This window comes from Gossypium raimondii, chromosome 2 (assembly GCF_025698545.1).
Source record: "Gossypium raimondii isolate GPD5lz chromosome 2, ASM2569854v1, whole genome shotgun sequence".
NCBI classification, from domain to species: domain Eukaryota; kingdom Viridiplantae; phylum Streptophyta; class Magnoliopsida; order Malvales; family Malvaceae; genus Gossypium; species Gossypium raimondii.
In genome coordinates this window covers 10,140,668-10,158,057 of record NC_068566.1, presented here as the reverse complement: position 1 = coordinate 10,158,057, position 17,390 = coordinate 10,140,668, and the positions used below count along the sequence as shown (strand labels likewise).

Sequence of the window (17,390 nt, the reverse complement as noted above, 5' to 3'; positions counted from 1 at the left end):
ACATTTTATGATTAAGAATTTTATGAAATTATATATCATTATTAAATTATATTTAATATTAATTATTTTAAATCGTATAAATTCATATAAGAAAATTTATTATCAAGAATTTTATGAAATTATATATTATTATTAAATTATATGTAATAATAATTATTTTAAATTATAAAAATTCATATAATATAATTTATTAGTTATAATTATTTTAAATTTTATTAAATCATATATTTTAATTAAAATATATTTAATATTAATTATTTCAAATTATCTTTTATAGTATCATATATTATGATTTGAGTAAATTCATATAAGAATATTAATTAATAAGAATTTTATTAAATTATATATTTTAATTATAATATATTTAATAATAATTATGTTAATTTATCTTTTATAGTATCATATATTATGATTTGAGTAAATTCATATAAGAATATTAATTATTAAGAATTTTATTAAATTATATATTTTAGTTATAATATATTTAATAATAATTATGTTAATTTATATTTTATAGTATCATATATTATGATTTGAGTAAATTCAAATAATAATATTAATTATTAAGAATTTTATTAAATTATATATTTTAATTATAATATATTTAATATTAATTATTTCAAATTATCTTTTATAGTATCATATATTATGATTTGAGTAAATTCAAATAAGAATATTAATTATTAAGAATTTTATTAAATTATATATTTTAATTATAATATATTTAATAATAATTATGTTAATTTATATTTTATAGTATCATATATTATGATTTGAGTAAATTCATATAAGAATATTAATTATTAAGAATTTTATTAAATTATATATTTTAATTATAATATATTTAATAATAATTATGTTTAAATATGATTAAATTATTTATTGTTGATATTAATAATCTTATTAAAATTTAAATAACAATAACAATAATCATTTACCAAAACAAATTTATGCTAAGGGTATTCTAGTCATTTTAGTTTTTCCATTATGCTATTACACCTTTATTACATTCAACCAAACACAAGAATACTATTACGCCTCTATTCCATTACATTCAACTAAACAATTGATTTGCTATTACACCTCTAATCCATTACACCAACATGTTTGGTTGGGTGTATTGGCTTTACGTCCTAAATCTGTTCCTTGCCTAATACACCCGGTCCCGTAATAGGTATTCCTCCATCCAGCGCCGATTAGAGAATCCTTACCCATTTCTTATTTTCGTTTCCTTTTTCTGCCCTCATAGATTTCTGCTTCTTCTTCCATCGGTATTTTAGTTCTTGATCCAGCGTCCACGATTCAATCATGTTTTCTTGCAAAACAATAGCTTTCATATACCTAAGCGAGTCCAGTTCTCAGTTTTGCCACAAAGTTCCTATATTCCTGTTCCACTCAGTTCCTTTTCTCAGTGTAAGTCTTGTTCTTGTTGGCCTCTAATTTTTGGGTTTTTTTAGCCATTTGATGTTCTGGGTTTTCTGGGTTATGTTTTAAAAGTATTTCATTTTCATCCTTTGTGTGTGTGTTTGTGTTCCTTTTTTACAGTTAGGGGCTCTAAATTTTTGGAGTGTAAATGTGCATCAGAGAAAGTTTCAGAATCTTTCGAAAGGGACCCAGGCCAGGAATTTGAACCGGAACCAAATCAGGTGCTCATGTTTTTGTTAAACATAATCTGTGTTCAAATTTCAGCTTAACTGTACTTTCTTATAGTTTGATAATCACGCTTGTCCTGTTTGCTGTATGGACTTATGAAGTGCTATAATGTGTTACCTAACAGTCAAAGGTCAAAACTTTATGCTTGATAATTGATACCCAAATCCTATATTTGCTAACATGATCCTGTTGTATTTTAGTATTTGGTGTTCTTTGTAATATGTACTTGCAGACAGTGGCATTGTCAACTATTTTGGGCAAAAATTCATAGTAGTTCTTGTTGTATGTGCTGTTTCAGATTGTTAAACAAAAGAAGGCTTCTATAGTGGATATTTTGAAGCAATCAAATTCCATTCTGCCTCATTAGTCCTTGCTAGTACAATTATGGCTCTTGTGTATCCGCCTTCTTTCACATGGTTTACCAGCAGGTCATTAGCTGATTCTTTCTATGAATAGGTTGTCTACACTATGTATTATAATCCTTTTCCTTTCTTTTAGGACAAATGGATGTGGAAACTGTAATTTTCATTCTCAAGTGTATCCCTTTAAAATCAGGATTAGTTCATTCATTCCTGTTACCTTATTTATATCTAAGATCCATTACAAGTTTTCGGTTTTAATTGATATTTGAAGAAGTAGGGGTAGCTTTTGAGGCCAGAACCTAATGCAAGTGATAAATCAATTAAGGTTATGTACAATGAAAAGAAAAGAAAAGAAAATAAGTTCCACTATATATAAGAGAGAGTAATGAGCTTTTGGACTGATATCTTAGCTTATGTTTGAACTATTTGGTCTCTTTGTAGGTATTATGCCCCTGCATTGGGTTTTTTGATGTTTGCCGTGGGGGTTAATTCCAGTGAGAAGGATTTTATTGAAGCATTTAAAAGGCCAGATGCTATTTTTCTGGTTATGTTGGTCAATTTGTTGTGAAACCCCTGCTTGGATATATTTTTGGAATAATTGCTGTGACAGTGTTTGGTCTTCCTACTCCTTTAGGTAGGTCTATCTGTCTTTGTGGTCAATGCTACGAAAGAAGTTGTCTATCTTGAGTTAAAAACTGGAGAGTCTATACTGATAGAATGTGGATCAATGAATCAGGTGCAGGGATTATGTTGGTATCCTGCGTAAGTGGTGCCCAACTCTCGAATTATGCTACATTTTTTACAGATCCACCACTAGCTCCATTAAGCATCGTTATGACATCTTTATCTACTGCTACTGCTGTTTTTGTTACACCAATGTTGTCTCTCCTGCTTATTGGAAAAAGACTGTCGGTTGATGTAGTGGGAATGGTTTCTAGCATTCTGCAGATTGTTATTGCTCCTATTACTGCAGGATTGCTTTTGAATTGGTGATACTCTAACCCCAAACAAATGTTGAACTTGATGATATTTATGAGAATCTCTTATCTGTCTAACATGTCTGCAGGTTGTTCCCTCGTCTTTGTGAAGCCATGAGACCATTTCTGCCGCCGCTTTCTGTACTTGATACAGCTTGTTATGTTGGAGCGCCCCTTGCTATTAACATTAATTTGGTTTTGTCCCCATTTGGTTTAACTGTTTCGTTGCTCATTGTTGCATTCCATTTATCAGCATTCATTGCTGGTTATTTCCTCAGTGGTTCACTCTTCCATAAAGCACCTGATGTGAAAGCATTGCAAAGAACACTATCTTTCGAGACAGGTGAGAGTGAGACCCCTTTTTTTGCCGCTTGTTAGTTTGCAATATTGCTGATGTATTACTTTACTTTGGCAGGAATGCAAAGCAGTCTTTTGGCGCTTGCACTTGCTAATAGGTTCTTCCAGGATCCACTTGTCAGTGTGCCTCCAGCTATCTCGGTAAGCCTTTTTGTTTACCTTTTCCCCCTTATTGTTTTTAGTTACCTTTTCGCAAAGGAATAGTATGCAAAATATGATACCATTTTGCATAAATTGTTAAAAAGATGCTTATGTATAAGAGACTCCCAAGAAAGGGGCTCCTTTTGGCGTTGGTTTCTTATTTGCTTGTTGTAGCTTGAAGAATCTATAAAGATGGAATATTTGCTTTTGTTCATAACAGTTAACAAGCTCGTTACAATTCTGTGCAACCCTTATTCCATCTTCTCAAAGTTTCTTCTTTTATGTTTATTTCAAAGTTCCAAATAGTTAGTTCCGGTGAAGATGAATTGGTCGTAATTTAACTGTATTGTTTTTGGGATATGCAGACTGTGATCATGTCATTGATGGGCTTCGCTCTGGTCATGATTTGGGCAAAGAAAAAAGAATAATGGGAGAATAAGGGGTTTCATATGTGAATCCATCCTCCTATGCTGTGATACAAATTTGAAAAATCGAATCATCGTAGGGCAGATGGAGTGTGTACCCTCCTAGAAATAGAATGAAATCCTTGTAATTGTGTTACACAGGGTTCATAATCATTCCTTATTTATATCTTTAGAATCTCTTTTTCACCCTTTTGGTTACAGTTATGATGGCCTCAATAGGTGATTTCTGAGAACCGTGGTCCTTGCTTAGGTCACTGATAAGTAATTTACCAAGTACAGGAGCATCGTTCTCTATAGCTGATCTGCTCACATCGTTCTCTATAAGTTAATTATGATGTAGAATATAAGTTAATTATGATGTAAAACTATACAACATATGAATTATGATGTAGAATTTCATTTTCATCTAACATTTTCTTAATATAACTTAATTATATTTATGCAGAATATAATTTTCAAGTTATATTTTGATTTTAGTAAATTCATATAAGAAGATTTTATTATTAAGAATTTTATGAAATTATATATCATTATTAAATTATATTTAATATTAATTATTTTAAATTGTATAAATTCATATAAGAAAATTTATTATCAAGAATTTTATGAAATTATATATCATTATTAAATTATATTTAATATTAATAATTTTAAATTGTATAAATTCATATAAGCAAATTTATTATCAAGAATTTTATGAAATTATATATTATTATTAAATTATATGTAATAATAATTATTTTAAATTATACAAATTCATATAAAAAATTTATTAGTTATAATTATTTTAAATTTTATTAAATCATATATTTTAATTAAAATATATTTAATAATAATTATGTTAGTTTATATTTTACAAGATCATATATTATGATTTGAGTAAATTCATATAAGAATATTAATTATTAAGAATTTTATTAAATTATATATTTTAATTATAATATATTTAATAATAATTATGTTTAAATATGATTAAATTATTTATTGTTGATAATAATAATCTTATTAAAATTTAAATAACAATAACAATAATCATTTACCAAAATAAATTTATGCTAAGGGTATTCTAGTCATTTTAGTTTTTTCCATTATGCTATTACACCTTTATTCCATTCAACCAAACACAAGAATACTATTACGCCTCTATTCCATTACATTCAACCAAACAGTTGATTTGCTATTACACCTTTATTCCATTACACCTCTATTCCATTATGCCTCTAATCCAATACAACGAACCAAATGTGCTGTACACCTCTATTCTATTACGCCTCTATTCCATTACGCCTCTATTCCAATACAGCGAACCAAACGTGCTGTTAGTTTCCTGCAAAAGTTGTGATTACATTAGTTTTTCAAAATTCCAACCAAAATCGAATTAAATTCCATCGGATTTTTAATTTTATTTAATTTTTTTATTTATCATTTCAAGTTCTTTTTGCTAACTTAAACATAAAATGTTTACTTTAATATTATAATTAATTAAAATTAATTAAAATTAAAATAATTATAATTTTTAATTTGCAAACGGGATCACATTAATTAGATCACCGGATACATTTAAGTAATAATCAAATTAAATGCTATCTTTTTGTCTTTTTGGATTTTCTTACTGTTTAGTATTACTTTGAAACACTTTTGAGAAGCATTATTAAACAAACTATTTTTTTAGAGAAAAAAGTGTTTCTCACATGCCAAAAAGTGGCTCAAAAGTACTTTTTTAAGAAGCTGAAAATTTTAATTTCTCCGTAGAAGTGTTTTTGAGAAGTATTGTTAAACTAAACCTTATATTATTCGGATTTGAACAGTAACACTTAGGCTATCCAAATTTGACCGTAACATTTGGGCATTGTTTGATGGATTATTGAAAAATATAGTTAAAATTAATATTTTAATGATTTTTTACACACGTTTGGTAAATCAAAATAAAAAATTTGATAGAATTGTTTTATAAAAAATTAATTTTATATTATTTATTTTAATATTATATTATAATATAAAATTTACATTAATTTTTTATTTAAAATAAAGTGAAATATTTAAAATTAAGGATAAAATGTAGAATATAATTTTATAATTTAAAATATATTTTTCAAACAATCTAGTTATATTCTATAATTAATTTTAAGTAATATATTAAATAAATTTATAACTTAAATTCAATACTTTATTTTTCAATTTATCAAATAACACCTTGGTGTCAACAAGTACTTAAAACAACATACACCATTTATCATTACACTAATGATAAAGTAACATTATTATTTTTTAGTTTCTAATTTATGCCGATATCAAGCCATGCAAAATTTAAGCTATATTTTTGCTAATGAGACTTTGACAATTGTTGATACAAAGTACAGGAAGAAAGAAAAGTAAGGAGGAGTAAGTGGTAGTTTTAAGGAAGGCGATTCACGTGAAAAGGTCGAGAACCAGAACTAGGACAAGAGGACAATTGCTTGCCATGAAAAAGATTATCCTCATCCAATGTGTGAAAGATGTACATTGTGGGGCCTGTTATGTTATTCATTCAATCAGTACGAAATTGTTATGTCCAACTGAACCTCTTATAGTGTGCTGAGAACGGATGATCTCACCATAGGGTGTTGAGAATGAATAGTCAAGCAATACATAGTTTTAGATGGAGTCAATAGAAAAGTCAACGATATTTCTAGCGTAAATCTCTTTACTTTTCAAATTTAAAAATACAAATTTAATTGTTAATATTATTAAAATTTTTTGATTTAAGTATATTACATTATTTTTTTGTAGATAATCAAGTAAGTATTTTTTATTATTTTAAAATGTTAAACTAGCAAATTTAAGAAAAGAATAAAAACATAGTTAATATTGAAATATTAAATTCTTAAAAATATATATATACAAAAGTAAGGTAAGTATGCATATTTTAACCTATTATATTTAATGACCAAAACCGAAACACAATCCCATTGACTAGCATATTGGGTGGGCAGTACCACTTTGATCATTTTCCTTAATCAACGGCTTTAAAAATTAAATCCACTTAGCCAAAATTTAGTAGCTTAAACTATTAAAATAGTCATTTTTGTTTATCTCACGTTACATTTTAGTCATTGAGCCGTTAATTATTGTTAACAGTGTAACAGTAAGCTGATGCGATACGTTAAATCATCATTTCAAATAAAAAATTTAGGTTAAATAATACAATTGGTCTCCATATTTTTTCGTTTTGAGTAATTTAATTTTTTTCTTTTATATTCTTTTAACTTTTTTTTCCCTTTATTTTTTATTCTCTTTTGCTTCTTCTTTTGTTTTCCTCCTTCTCCATTTCTTTGAAAGTAGTTTTCTATATTTTCTATTTGTTAAAATTAGAGGCGAAGAAGAAAAGAAAATAAAGAAATAAAAAGAAAAAAAAGTAAATTATTTTAAAAAAATAAAAGTATAGGGACTAGTTTTAACATGCCACGTTAGCTTATCGTGTCATTAACGGCTCAGTTACTAAAATGTTACAACACGTTAACATGTAACTAAAACGTAACATTTCAAACATAAGTGACTAAAATGTAACATGAGTTAAACAAAAGTGATATTTTGGTAATTTATCCAATTTTTTATGATTATATTATCCCAAAACCATTAACGTATTACACAATTACAAACACTGCCTTCGCCGCTCTCGTTTTGAATCATTAGGAACAACGTACAACAGAACATCCAACACTTTTATATCTTTCTCTCTGTTCCTTGTTTTTTTTTTTTTGCCAGTCCTGATGACGCGTTTTAATGGCGGCTGAACCTTGAAATATTATGCCTCTCTAGTTTTTCATTCATTCATTCATTCCTTTTCCTTTTCCTTTTTTTATTTTTTTTTTATTTTTATGTTTAGTTTTGTTTCATAAACTTCAAACCAATAGTCCCTACAAATGTTTTTCATCTGCTTTCTCTTCTCTTTCGCTCTCTCTTTCCTGTTCTTTTTATTTTCTTTCTACTATAAGAAAAGGCTCCATAAGCAACAACATCCACAAGACGAACAAGGAAAATCCCAGAATGAACCGGCCCTTTCCAACCCTTCTCTCTCCCATAAAAATGCCCAAACTCGGGAAAGCGATTCCACCCATTTTCCTCATTCGCTTCTGCTAGAGATCTTGCCTCCTGATTCTACACAATGGGCTGATTTGTTTACAGGTGAAAGCCATCCCAGGGAAGAAACGAGGCCAGTTGGGTCGGTTGGAGAAGGGGACCTGTTTGAATCTCAAAGCGCGAAGAAGAAAAAGAAAAGAGGAAAGAAGAAGAGATTGGATTCCAAAGGCGAAGAAGAAAATGAGGAAGACAGAAAGAAAAGGGAAGAACCAGGTCAGAGTTGTTCGGGTTCTCGGGTCAAGCCCCAGCTGGTTTGTTTGTACCCTTTTACATCAACGAGTAGTGCAACGCAAAGGAAGATCAAGCAGCAATACGATCAGCTTGTTAAGTGTCATGGAAACAAAGGATTGACATTAGCTCAGGTTTGTTGAAGTTCCACTTTTTTCTTGATGTTCTTTAATCTATTGATTAACTTGACAAGTACTAATAAAGGCTACCCTTTTTATAATTTGTATTGAATTATTGTAGTTTAAGATGCTTTTGAATGTTGCTTTATTGTATGGGTTATCTTGATAGTAAAGAAAGTCCCATTGTTGCTTCTTATTGTAAGATATCTTTAAGTGCTTTTTAGTTCTTTAACTACTTTTTGACTATCTAAAGAATAGTGTAATCAAGTCCTTTCTCATTTCAAGCAATAGTTTAAGTTTGTATTCTTTGATTTCCATCGAGGTTAAGACTTATCCAATTTGAAATTCTTTGAGTTTGTGTTTTTTTTTTTTTTTTGTTCAACAAGATTTATGAAGAGAATCTGAAACTTTTAGCCTGAATTAGGACACAGAATAATCAATTGAGGTAATAGGACATATTTGGACATGACTTGGAAACAAGGTTTTTCTTTGGCTGTTTAGTTAAGATGACCCCTTAAACCATGTGGATGGCCTCTTCATGGGGATCTGCTCTGTAGAGCTCATCATTTATTGAAGTTTTGTCATTTCAAATGGATTAGATGACGCTCTAAATTAAATTGCAGGTTAGATGAACTAAATCTGTGTATTTCCGAAAAAAAGAACTAGATTGAAGGCAGTCTTGTTTACCTGCATTTGAGATAGTCAGAAATGCTTGTGTTCTCGTCTTTCTGGGGCTATAATCATAATATACTTATATGTATACGGAGAGTCAATTCTACAAGTATTCTTTAAAGAAGCTGGGCCTCATATAAAGTTGCTAGTACAAGAAGATCATGGTGAAATTTTAATCTTTTCTTGTATGATATAAAGGATGAGGCTAGTTTAAGGTATCATAGAATAGTATTTAATTGAGGGACTTGAGGATTTTGGTAAAGTTTGGCGGGGCTAGTTTCAAGTTTTTACTGGTAGATTCTGGCGCTTGCTTCTCTGCAGACAATGTGCTGGAAGCATCTAAGGACTTCAAATCAATTGGCAAAATGGATATTATTGTTCTAGAGACTTAGATGAGCAAACTGCAAAAGTATTTGGTAGAAATTTTTCAGCTACATAAGAAAGTAATTATATTGTTTCTGTTACTTGGAAATCGATCTGAAACGTAAAGTTGGCATAAGGTAGGAATATAGGCTATTTCAATTTTGTATTGAGTTTGTCTGGCACATTTTATGCTGAGAACGAGATTCAATTGTACCAATGTTAATAAGGAATAGTAAGGCTTAAAACTTGACACCAACTCAAGGCTCTCAAACTTAGGCCTGATTTAAGCTGATATCTTGCTGGCATTCCCAAAATCCAACATTATCTTTTAGATGAGTTTTTATGCTTGAATAAGGTTGACTGCCAGACAGATGCTAGGTTCACTGTACTGCATAGTTAAAGTTTCAAATATCTGTTAGTGCTCCGAATCCTGTGTTTTTATACTCTGACAGTCATAAAGTATGTTAACTTGATCCAACTTGATCCAATATTTTATTAAATTCTAACTCTCCTCTTTATTGAGGAAAATATTAAACTTATACTCTCCTGTTTGTGCCCTTTTTTCGTATAGTTATACTTGAAAACTTGAGCCAGTGTTAGTTTAATTCATGCCCTCTGCTTCATATTGAATGCTTCCAGATATCAGAATTTCAGAATAAGATTATGACTTTCCCTATAAAGTTACCTCTAAATTAGTTAATAGTTGCATTGATAAGCTATTTGATACTTAGATGGTTCCCTGCCCTTTTTAATTCTGGTATATTTGTTGTAATCTTTGGTGGGGTTGAATATGCAACAACTGTAACATACTATCCTCCCTTATACAGGTTGGAGAATTTGCTAATTGCTTGATTGAGGCCAGAAATGATCTGCAACACAAGTAAGTCATCGTCACGTTTTAGAAATCCAGATCCTTAGCTTTTCTTTTCAAACATTTCCTTCTAGCTCTGAGCATTTGCTTGATTAGTTTCCTTGCTATGGTCTTGCCACAGGTCTGAGGTCATCAAACGTAAGTTTACAATAACAAAGGCTCTGCTATTTAAAGCGGATCGATCTTCATTTGATCGCCTGAGGCAGCAGGTGAGCAACCATATGAGATAAAACTTAAGCTTATGGCATTAATTAGTTGTTAATTGGTCAATGAATTTGCATGTTTAGATATACAAGCTTGAAATGGAACAGAAGAGATTAGAAGAGGATGCATTTGTCTATAATTGGCTGCAAGAGCAACTTAAACTATCACCGGCATACAAGAAGGTACAGCTCATACCTATATTCTAATAGCAAAGTAAAGCTTATTGTAAAATTTTGTTAATTCTGTTGTCTGTTTAGTTTTCAAGGAAGGATAACTGAGCATAATTGCCCAAATTATTGCAAAGTAAAGCTTATTTGTCTCCCATCACTCTTCTTTTGGCTTTTATTCTTAGTGGCTTCTTGTTAACCTTGAAACTCTATGCATGGAACTTTATTTTGTTATTACCTATCTGTCAGTGCAACTTAACAGCTATTATCATGTGGTTGAATTTGGAATATAAACAACCTTTCGGGGGTTTGGCTTCAACTCTTTAGGTTGCAGTTTGTTACGACAGTAAACTTAACATGTTTTCTCAACCTTAAAATTGTGTTTATGAAGTTAGAATGTGTTGGGAATTTCCATGTTTATTTTGTCTCATTACAATTAAAGGAGTTACTATCATGATTCTGATCTCTCTTTCTTTCTTTCTCTCTCACAGATGCTTGAAATTGGTGCTTGCATGGAGTTAAAGGCCAAGTCTGGTGAGCAGATGGAAGGTGCAGATACCGAAATTTCTGACATTTCCTTTGAGGAGCTATTAGCTCAGGAAAAGAAGGATTCATTTTGGTGAGTCGCTTATCATTGTTCAAATCCTGCTTTCGAACTTTTGTGTTGACCACTTACGAAACACCCTTCTTGCTTTTGATGCTCCATGCAGGCAGAAAAATGGGAATTCGAGACTAATCTCAAATTGATGACAGTACTTGTTCAGCTAACCCTACTACGGAACCAATCCACTTTTTGCAGTATTAATCATCAATTCCTAATACTAAAAATGTTTCATAGTTTTTATAGCAAAATCGTTTTCATAACTTTTCCATTTTATATAACCCTACAGAATGACGCAGCTCTGATGCTTGAACAATGTTTAGATGAACTGTCAGCCCTCTGCTAGAACTGAGTGCATACACCAACTTCAGAGGCTATGCGCTTTGTAATCTTTATACATGATCTTTGTTAGGAAGTTGAGTTTGTGCTTAGAGAGATTGAAAGGCTATGAATAGAAGGGAAGGTGTTATTGTAGATTTTATTTTATTTTTTGAAAATATATTACTGTTGATTATGAAGAAGATTAGTACGTAATAAATCTTATATCTACTAGTGAATGTTGATGATATCATCTTGATCAGTAACATCGTAGATTGTTAAGCACATTGGGTTGATTTTCTTAAATTCCCGTCCATGCATTCTCTAATGCTGATTGGGCTAGAAACAAAGATGATTGGTTTTCCACCAATTGGAGTTGAAATAAGCAATAGGATCATCTTTTATCCTAATCAAAGTTACACAACCACCCAAATATGGTTGAAGTTGCATCTAAGAAGTGTACCTGATATATGGTTTAATTAAAAAAATGCGGTAAATACTTATAAATAGGAAGATAATGTGCTTTAAGACACTTAAACTATACATTAATAATAATAATACTCATACTAATACACCTTCGAAACCAACTAAATTACTTCACACTATAATTTCTTTTACATGGCAGCATTAACCACCATATCTGATTTTGGTTTATTTAGCCATACAAGATCTTATTTACATGGTATCACATTCGTTGGCCTATAGCTTAAGTGGCATAATCTCACTTTTAGCACTCTAATAAATAACTTGGCCCTTCATCACGTCACGTTTCCGAGGGTTCTGTCTTTCTCTTTCCCACTGTATTTTCCTTTTCTTGCTTCACAAATACTCATTTCAACGCCAGAAAAAATGAGTAACGATGACGCATCCGATCTCGGCGTCGCCCTCCCCGCCGCCGCTGCCGGTATACCTACTTAATTGTTCTCTTCCCATCTCACTTTTTTTTTCTTTTAAATGGCATGTGATTATCCATTGATAAATTTTTTAAATCTATTTTTCGGTTGTGATTTCGTTATCATTATCAGAGATTACGTAAGTTTTTTAATGTGATTCTTTTGTCCGCAGCTTTGAGTGCTGAGGAACGCGCCGGCCTGGTTAATGAGCTTAAGGTAAGTGATTCTTTTTTATTTATAATGCTTTTGTTTTTTTTATTGTAAAATGTTAAAATGGAATAGAAATATCAAATATGTTGTAGAATAGAAACTAACAAATGAGAATTATGCTTAAGGTTGTTTGTATTTAGTAGTAGTTTGAAGTTTTTAACCCTGATGGCTCACCATTTGATACATTGTTCTGTTGATGGTGTGTGAACTGTGAAGTTGTCTTATTTCTATTTGTTATTTACAATAGTGTGCTTAGCCCCTTTTGGCTGCTTTTTGCAGAATAAGCTTCAAAATTTAGCGGGACAACATGCTGATGTGTTAGAAACACTATCACCAAATGTCAGAAAACGTGTTGAGGTTCTCAGGGAGATTCAGGTCGTACATCTGATTTTAAACTTATGTTCTCTCTATGTCTGCATTCCACATCTAATCTTTGTCATACCCAAGGCATGCTCTTTGTTGCCAATTTCATTGATGTGATTATACATCCTGGAACATGCTATAGCTCAGTCTGGATTGTTTGGATTCTCAAAGTTGTTATATTTTTTTATTACTTGAGAGACGTTTTCCTTCTTTTGTCTTCATACTGTTTCTTTGACCTGTGGATTTTTTTTGGGGAGTAGGAGTTACGCATTTTTTCATTTTCAATTTATTGTCTTGGAAATGATTTCTTGCTTTGGAAGGTAACTTATGTCAATGAGAATGTTGTGCTTGTTAGAGAATTATTATTGGCATGTTGATTGGTGTTTGAATTTGTTATACGGATTGCTTTTCAGTAATGTTGTCTTAAATGGTGACTCATAAGTCTTTACCGGTTGATATTATAGCATACATGTTTGTTTCTATGGTGGGGTTTTTTTTTTTTTTTTTTAATATTATGCTCTTGTTGCCCTAGTTAATATGCTGAGTTTCATAGGAGAACTCATTTATATCTCCTAAGATATCGAACTAATACCTGAACTCCTGATAGGAAGTGCAACTCATGCATACCATGTAGAACTGTCTCATTCTATATTCAAGCTTTGCTCTCCTGTTTTCTTTTGTACTTTTACTATCAACTTTTCTTGACTTTGAGACCATATTTCCTTGTCTAACTTTTCTACTTACTATAGGTTTTAAGTTACTTATTGAAATTTTACTTATGGTTGGATTTAATATAAATTTTCACTTTACTAACACTTGTGATGATGGGATTTGATTGAAAAATGCTGATGTAATAAAATTGGAAGGTTGACACCTTCCTACAATTGATTGGAGTATTGGACTACAACTTTGTTTGGTTTTAAAAGAAGAATACTTTCTTACATATTCATTTTGCAGAGTGAACATGATGAACTGGAGAAGAAGTTTTTTGAGGAGAGAGCTGCATTGGAGGCCAAGTATCAGAAACTTTATGAACCACTTTATACTAAGGTCTGTGGGGTTCTTTTGGACATTAATGCTTCATTATGTCATATATAAGCCTTTGTATATTGTGATGTTTCTTGTTTCATGAGTTTTGATTGATTCACATGCATATTTCTCGCATTTCTTGGAAGATTATTTGAGCATTCCCCTTTATCTTGATTCTTTCTTCTAATAACTAAACAATGCAGAGGTATGAAATTGTGAATGGTATAGTGAAGGTTGAAGGAGAAACAAATGAAGCTGTGATGGACGAAGAAGGGGATAAATGTGTAGAAGGTATTGAATCTTGGTTGACTCATGTAAAGTTTCTGAAATTGTATCAATGCATTAATCCTGAGATGGGTTGACATAACCTTAAATGCAGAAAAAGGAGTGCCTGACTTTTGGCAAACTGCGATGAAAATGAATGAAATTTTGGCCGAGGAGGTACGTGAAATGTGTAGTTCCTTATCTGATGAGTTCTATTTTGATTTGAAAATGTATGTTATGATTTAATCTTTGCTGATATAGATTTCAGAGCGGGATGAAGGGGCCCTCAAGTATCTTAAAGATATCAAGTGGAGCAGAAACGATGATCCTAAGGGTTTCAAGCTAGAATTTTTCTTTGATTCTAACCCTTATTTTAAGAATACCGTCCTGACAAAAACATATCACATGGTTGATGATGAAAATGAGCCCATCTTGGAGAAAGCAATTGGGTGAGTTAAAACATGCTTTTATACTAAGAAATTTTTGGGTTATCCTTCTATACATATCATAAAACTTAGGGTAATTTGTAGAACGAAGATTGAATGGTATCCTGGGAAATGCCTGACACAGAAGGTCCTAAAAAAGAAGCCCAAGAAAGGATCGAAGAATGCTAAGCCCATTACAAAAACTGAAAATTGTGAAAGTTTCTTCAACTTCTTCAACCCTCCTCAAATCCCCGAAGATGATGATATTGATGATGAGCTTGTAAGTTTGACATTTTCTTTTGGAACAGGAAGGCTAACTCAATAATTTTATGGTGTGTTCTTCTTAGTTTCATTGATATATCTATCAACAGGCTGAGGAACTTCAGGATCGAATGGAACATGACTATAACATTGGGTGAGTCTATGCTGTCTCTTTTTGTGAGAGCTATTTTGAAGATGCATTTCTTTGGTTAGTACCTTACCCAGGTGCTTGTTGTTTTCGTTGGATTAGTGTTGTCAGTCTAAGGTCAGTGTGGCATATTAAATGCTTTTCATTTATTGCTATTTTGAGAATTAAATCCTTTTTCTCTGGAAAGAACTGTCATTGATGCTATGTAAGAGATAAATGGGGGAAAGTGTTGGTGAGAATTCTTGTTTCTACCTTCTTGAAATGTGAAGAAAAATATACTGCAAGTGAAACATCATTGTTTTGTTTATGTTTTCTTGTAATCTTCACATTTTTTTGTTTCTCAAATGAAATGTTGGATTGTTTGTGTAGTTCGGCAATTCGAGACAAACTAATTCCTCATGCAGTATCATGGTTTACGGGGGAAGCTGTTCAGGGGAATGAGTATGATGGATTAGAAAGTGATTATGACAGTGATGACCAAGATGGTGATGAGGATGAAGATGGGGATGAAGAAGATGAGAGAGAAGAAAGAAAGGGCAAAAAGAAGGTGAGCCTATAATATCATTTATATTTTGAAAAATTCATTTTATTTATTATTTTATTTGTTGAAAATTTCCTGCATCGAGTTATTATAATGGCCAAGAGAGTTATAGGGTGTATGATGGAATGGTGTACCGTATGTTTGCTATCATTCAATGGCTTATTTGTTGTGATTTGTTTAAACCTGGGTTTTGTTTAAGATGCAGAGCGCAAGTGCAAATGCCGGCCTAAATCAGCATGTTGAACGCCCTCCAGAGTGTAAGCAACAGTAGCATTTGGATACCCTCTTGGTTGCTTAAAATTTTGAGTAATATATATTCCCTAATTGTGAGTATCTCATTCAACTTTTTTTTTTTTTTTTACTTTTTGTTTTTTAATGGAGGATTGGTGTTGCCTATTAATGTTATGTGGCAGTGGAACTCTAAACCTATGTAATGTTTCTAGTTTCTAAATCGTAAATGGTCTGTTAATATAGTTTCATGCAACATATAGTAAAACTGTTCCATCATTGTTGTCTACATTTTTTTTAGGTTACGGAATATTTTTAAGTTTTCTTTAATGTTGTTAGAACTAGACTGGACCAGTTAGGGTACCAGCCTGGAGAGAGGGTTTGGACTGATTAACTTGTGAACCGCACGGAGCAAGTTGAATCGGGCTAAATACTGGTTAAACTGGCAGTGAACCGTCTCTTTACTTTTTTAATCTATTTTTTTTTAAATTTATTTGATTGAACTGGACAAATTAGTTGGATTGGTTGACTTGGGAGCCGATGATATGACCGGTTTGATCATCAGTGAAATTCTGAAAACGTTGGTTTTCTTTGTATTTTCAAGTTTTATAATCTCATTTGCTTGATAATAGAGAATGATCCCCTTACCCATGGGGATTTAGGGGTACAAGTGCGGAAGCAAGAAGGTTCTTTTAATATGTTTGGTACGAATGGTGGATGGAATGGAAAAGTATGTTTTTTTGGGGAGTTAAATTAACACAATTAACAATTTTATTTACAACTTCGCTTTTAATCCGTTGTCTTTGTCTTCTTATGTATATATTGCATGATATTTATTTTTAGGATAATGTCACAAGGAGTCCTTAAATGTGGAAATTGCACTTTAAATGTGTTGGTACACTTGACCTATAATAAATTGACATTTAGAATATTCAATGATTTTAAATGTAGGAACTAAATAAGCTGAAATTTAATATTGATTTCAAAAATAAAATTGGAACGTGAAATATACAATTCCAGCTTTTAAAATAAAGGTTAATTTGAAATTTAGTTATTTTACTTCAAATCTTAAAATTAAGATTTTTGTTTTTCAATTTAAAAATCTTAGTACAATTATTAACATTATTTGAATTTTTGTCCAAATCTGCCAACTTAGCATGTTAATTAGATTGCCCTCATATGATGTTGCACATTCTTGACAAAAATAAACATGTTTAAATTCACAAGTTTTGATAGAAAATACAAACTATGATAATGATTAAACTAGAATTTTAAATTGAAGTAGGAGGATTGGATTTTTAAATTTTAAAGTATATGAACTAAATTTCAAATTTTCGAAAATACATGGACTAATATCATTTTTAACTTAAAATGAACCCTGATTTTGATATTTTAAAAACAAGTAAAAATAATTAAAATGTAAAATGTAAAATATAAATATAAATTAATTT

At 30.8% G+C, this 17,390-nt stretch overlaps 2 protein-coding genes and 1 pseudogene across 4 annotated transcripts; all 3 read left to right on the top strand.

The window, feature by feature from the left end:
- Nucleotides 1–1,126: 1,126 nt before the first annotated feature.
- Nucleotides 1,127–4,325, top strand: LOC105787998 (probable sodium/metabolite cotransporter BASS6, chloroplastic; annotated as a pseudogene).
- Nucleotides 4,326–7,559: 3,234 nt separating this feature from the next.
- LOC105787999 (uncharacterized) lies at nucleotides 7,560–11,827 on the top strand. Of its 2 annotated transcripts, XR_008192063.1 has the most exons (7): nucleotides 7,560–8,396; nucleotides 10,244–10,296; nucleotides 10,409–10,496; nucleotides 10,575–10,673; nucleotides 11,150–11,277; nucleotides 11,369–11,456; nucleotides 11,549–11,827. XR_008192063.1 is itself a non-coding variant. In XM_052625758.1 (6 exons), the coding sequence occupies exons 1-6, from the start codon at nucleotides 7,818–7,820 to the stop codon at nucleotides 11,403–11,405; spliced, it is 984 nt and encodes a 327-aa protein (XP_052481718.1). In that variant the 5' UTR covers nucleotides 7,560–7,817; the 3' UTR covers nucleotides 11,406–11,827. The 2 variants fall into 2 exon arrangements, 1 of the variants encoding a protein (XP_052481718.1); XM_052625758.1 differs by having other exon boundaries at nucleotides 11,369–11,827.
- Nucleotides 11,828–12,278: 451 nt separating this feature from the next.
- On the top strand, nucleotides 12,279–16,218 carry LOC105787996 (nucleosome assembly protein 1;4). Of its 2 annotated transcripts, none has more exons than XM_012614653.2 (11): nucleotides 12,279–12,481; nucleotides 12,643–12,686; nucleotides 12,960–13,055; nucleotides 14,001–14,093; nucleotides 14,276–14,363; nucleotides 14,452–14,513; nucleotides 14,598–14,785; nucleotides 14,867–15,041; nucleotides 15,133–15,176; nucleotides 15,540–15,717; nucleotides 15,911–16,218. In XM_012614653.2, the coding sequence occupies exons 1-11, from the start codon at nucleotides 12,427–12,429 to the stop codon at nucleotides 15,980–15,982; spliced, it is 1,095 nt and encodes a 364-aa protein (XP_012470107.1). In that variant the 5' UTR covers nucleotides 12,279–12,426; the 3' UTR covers nucleotides 15,983–16,218. The 2 variants fall into 2 exon arrangements, with proteins under 2 accessions (XP_012470107.1, XP_012470109.1); XM_012614655.2 differs by having other exon boundaries at nucleotides 12,284–12,481; nucleotides 15,917–16,218.
- Nucleotides 16,219–17,390: the final 1,172 nt, after the last annotated feature.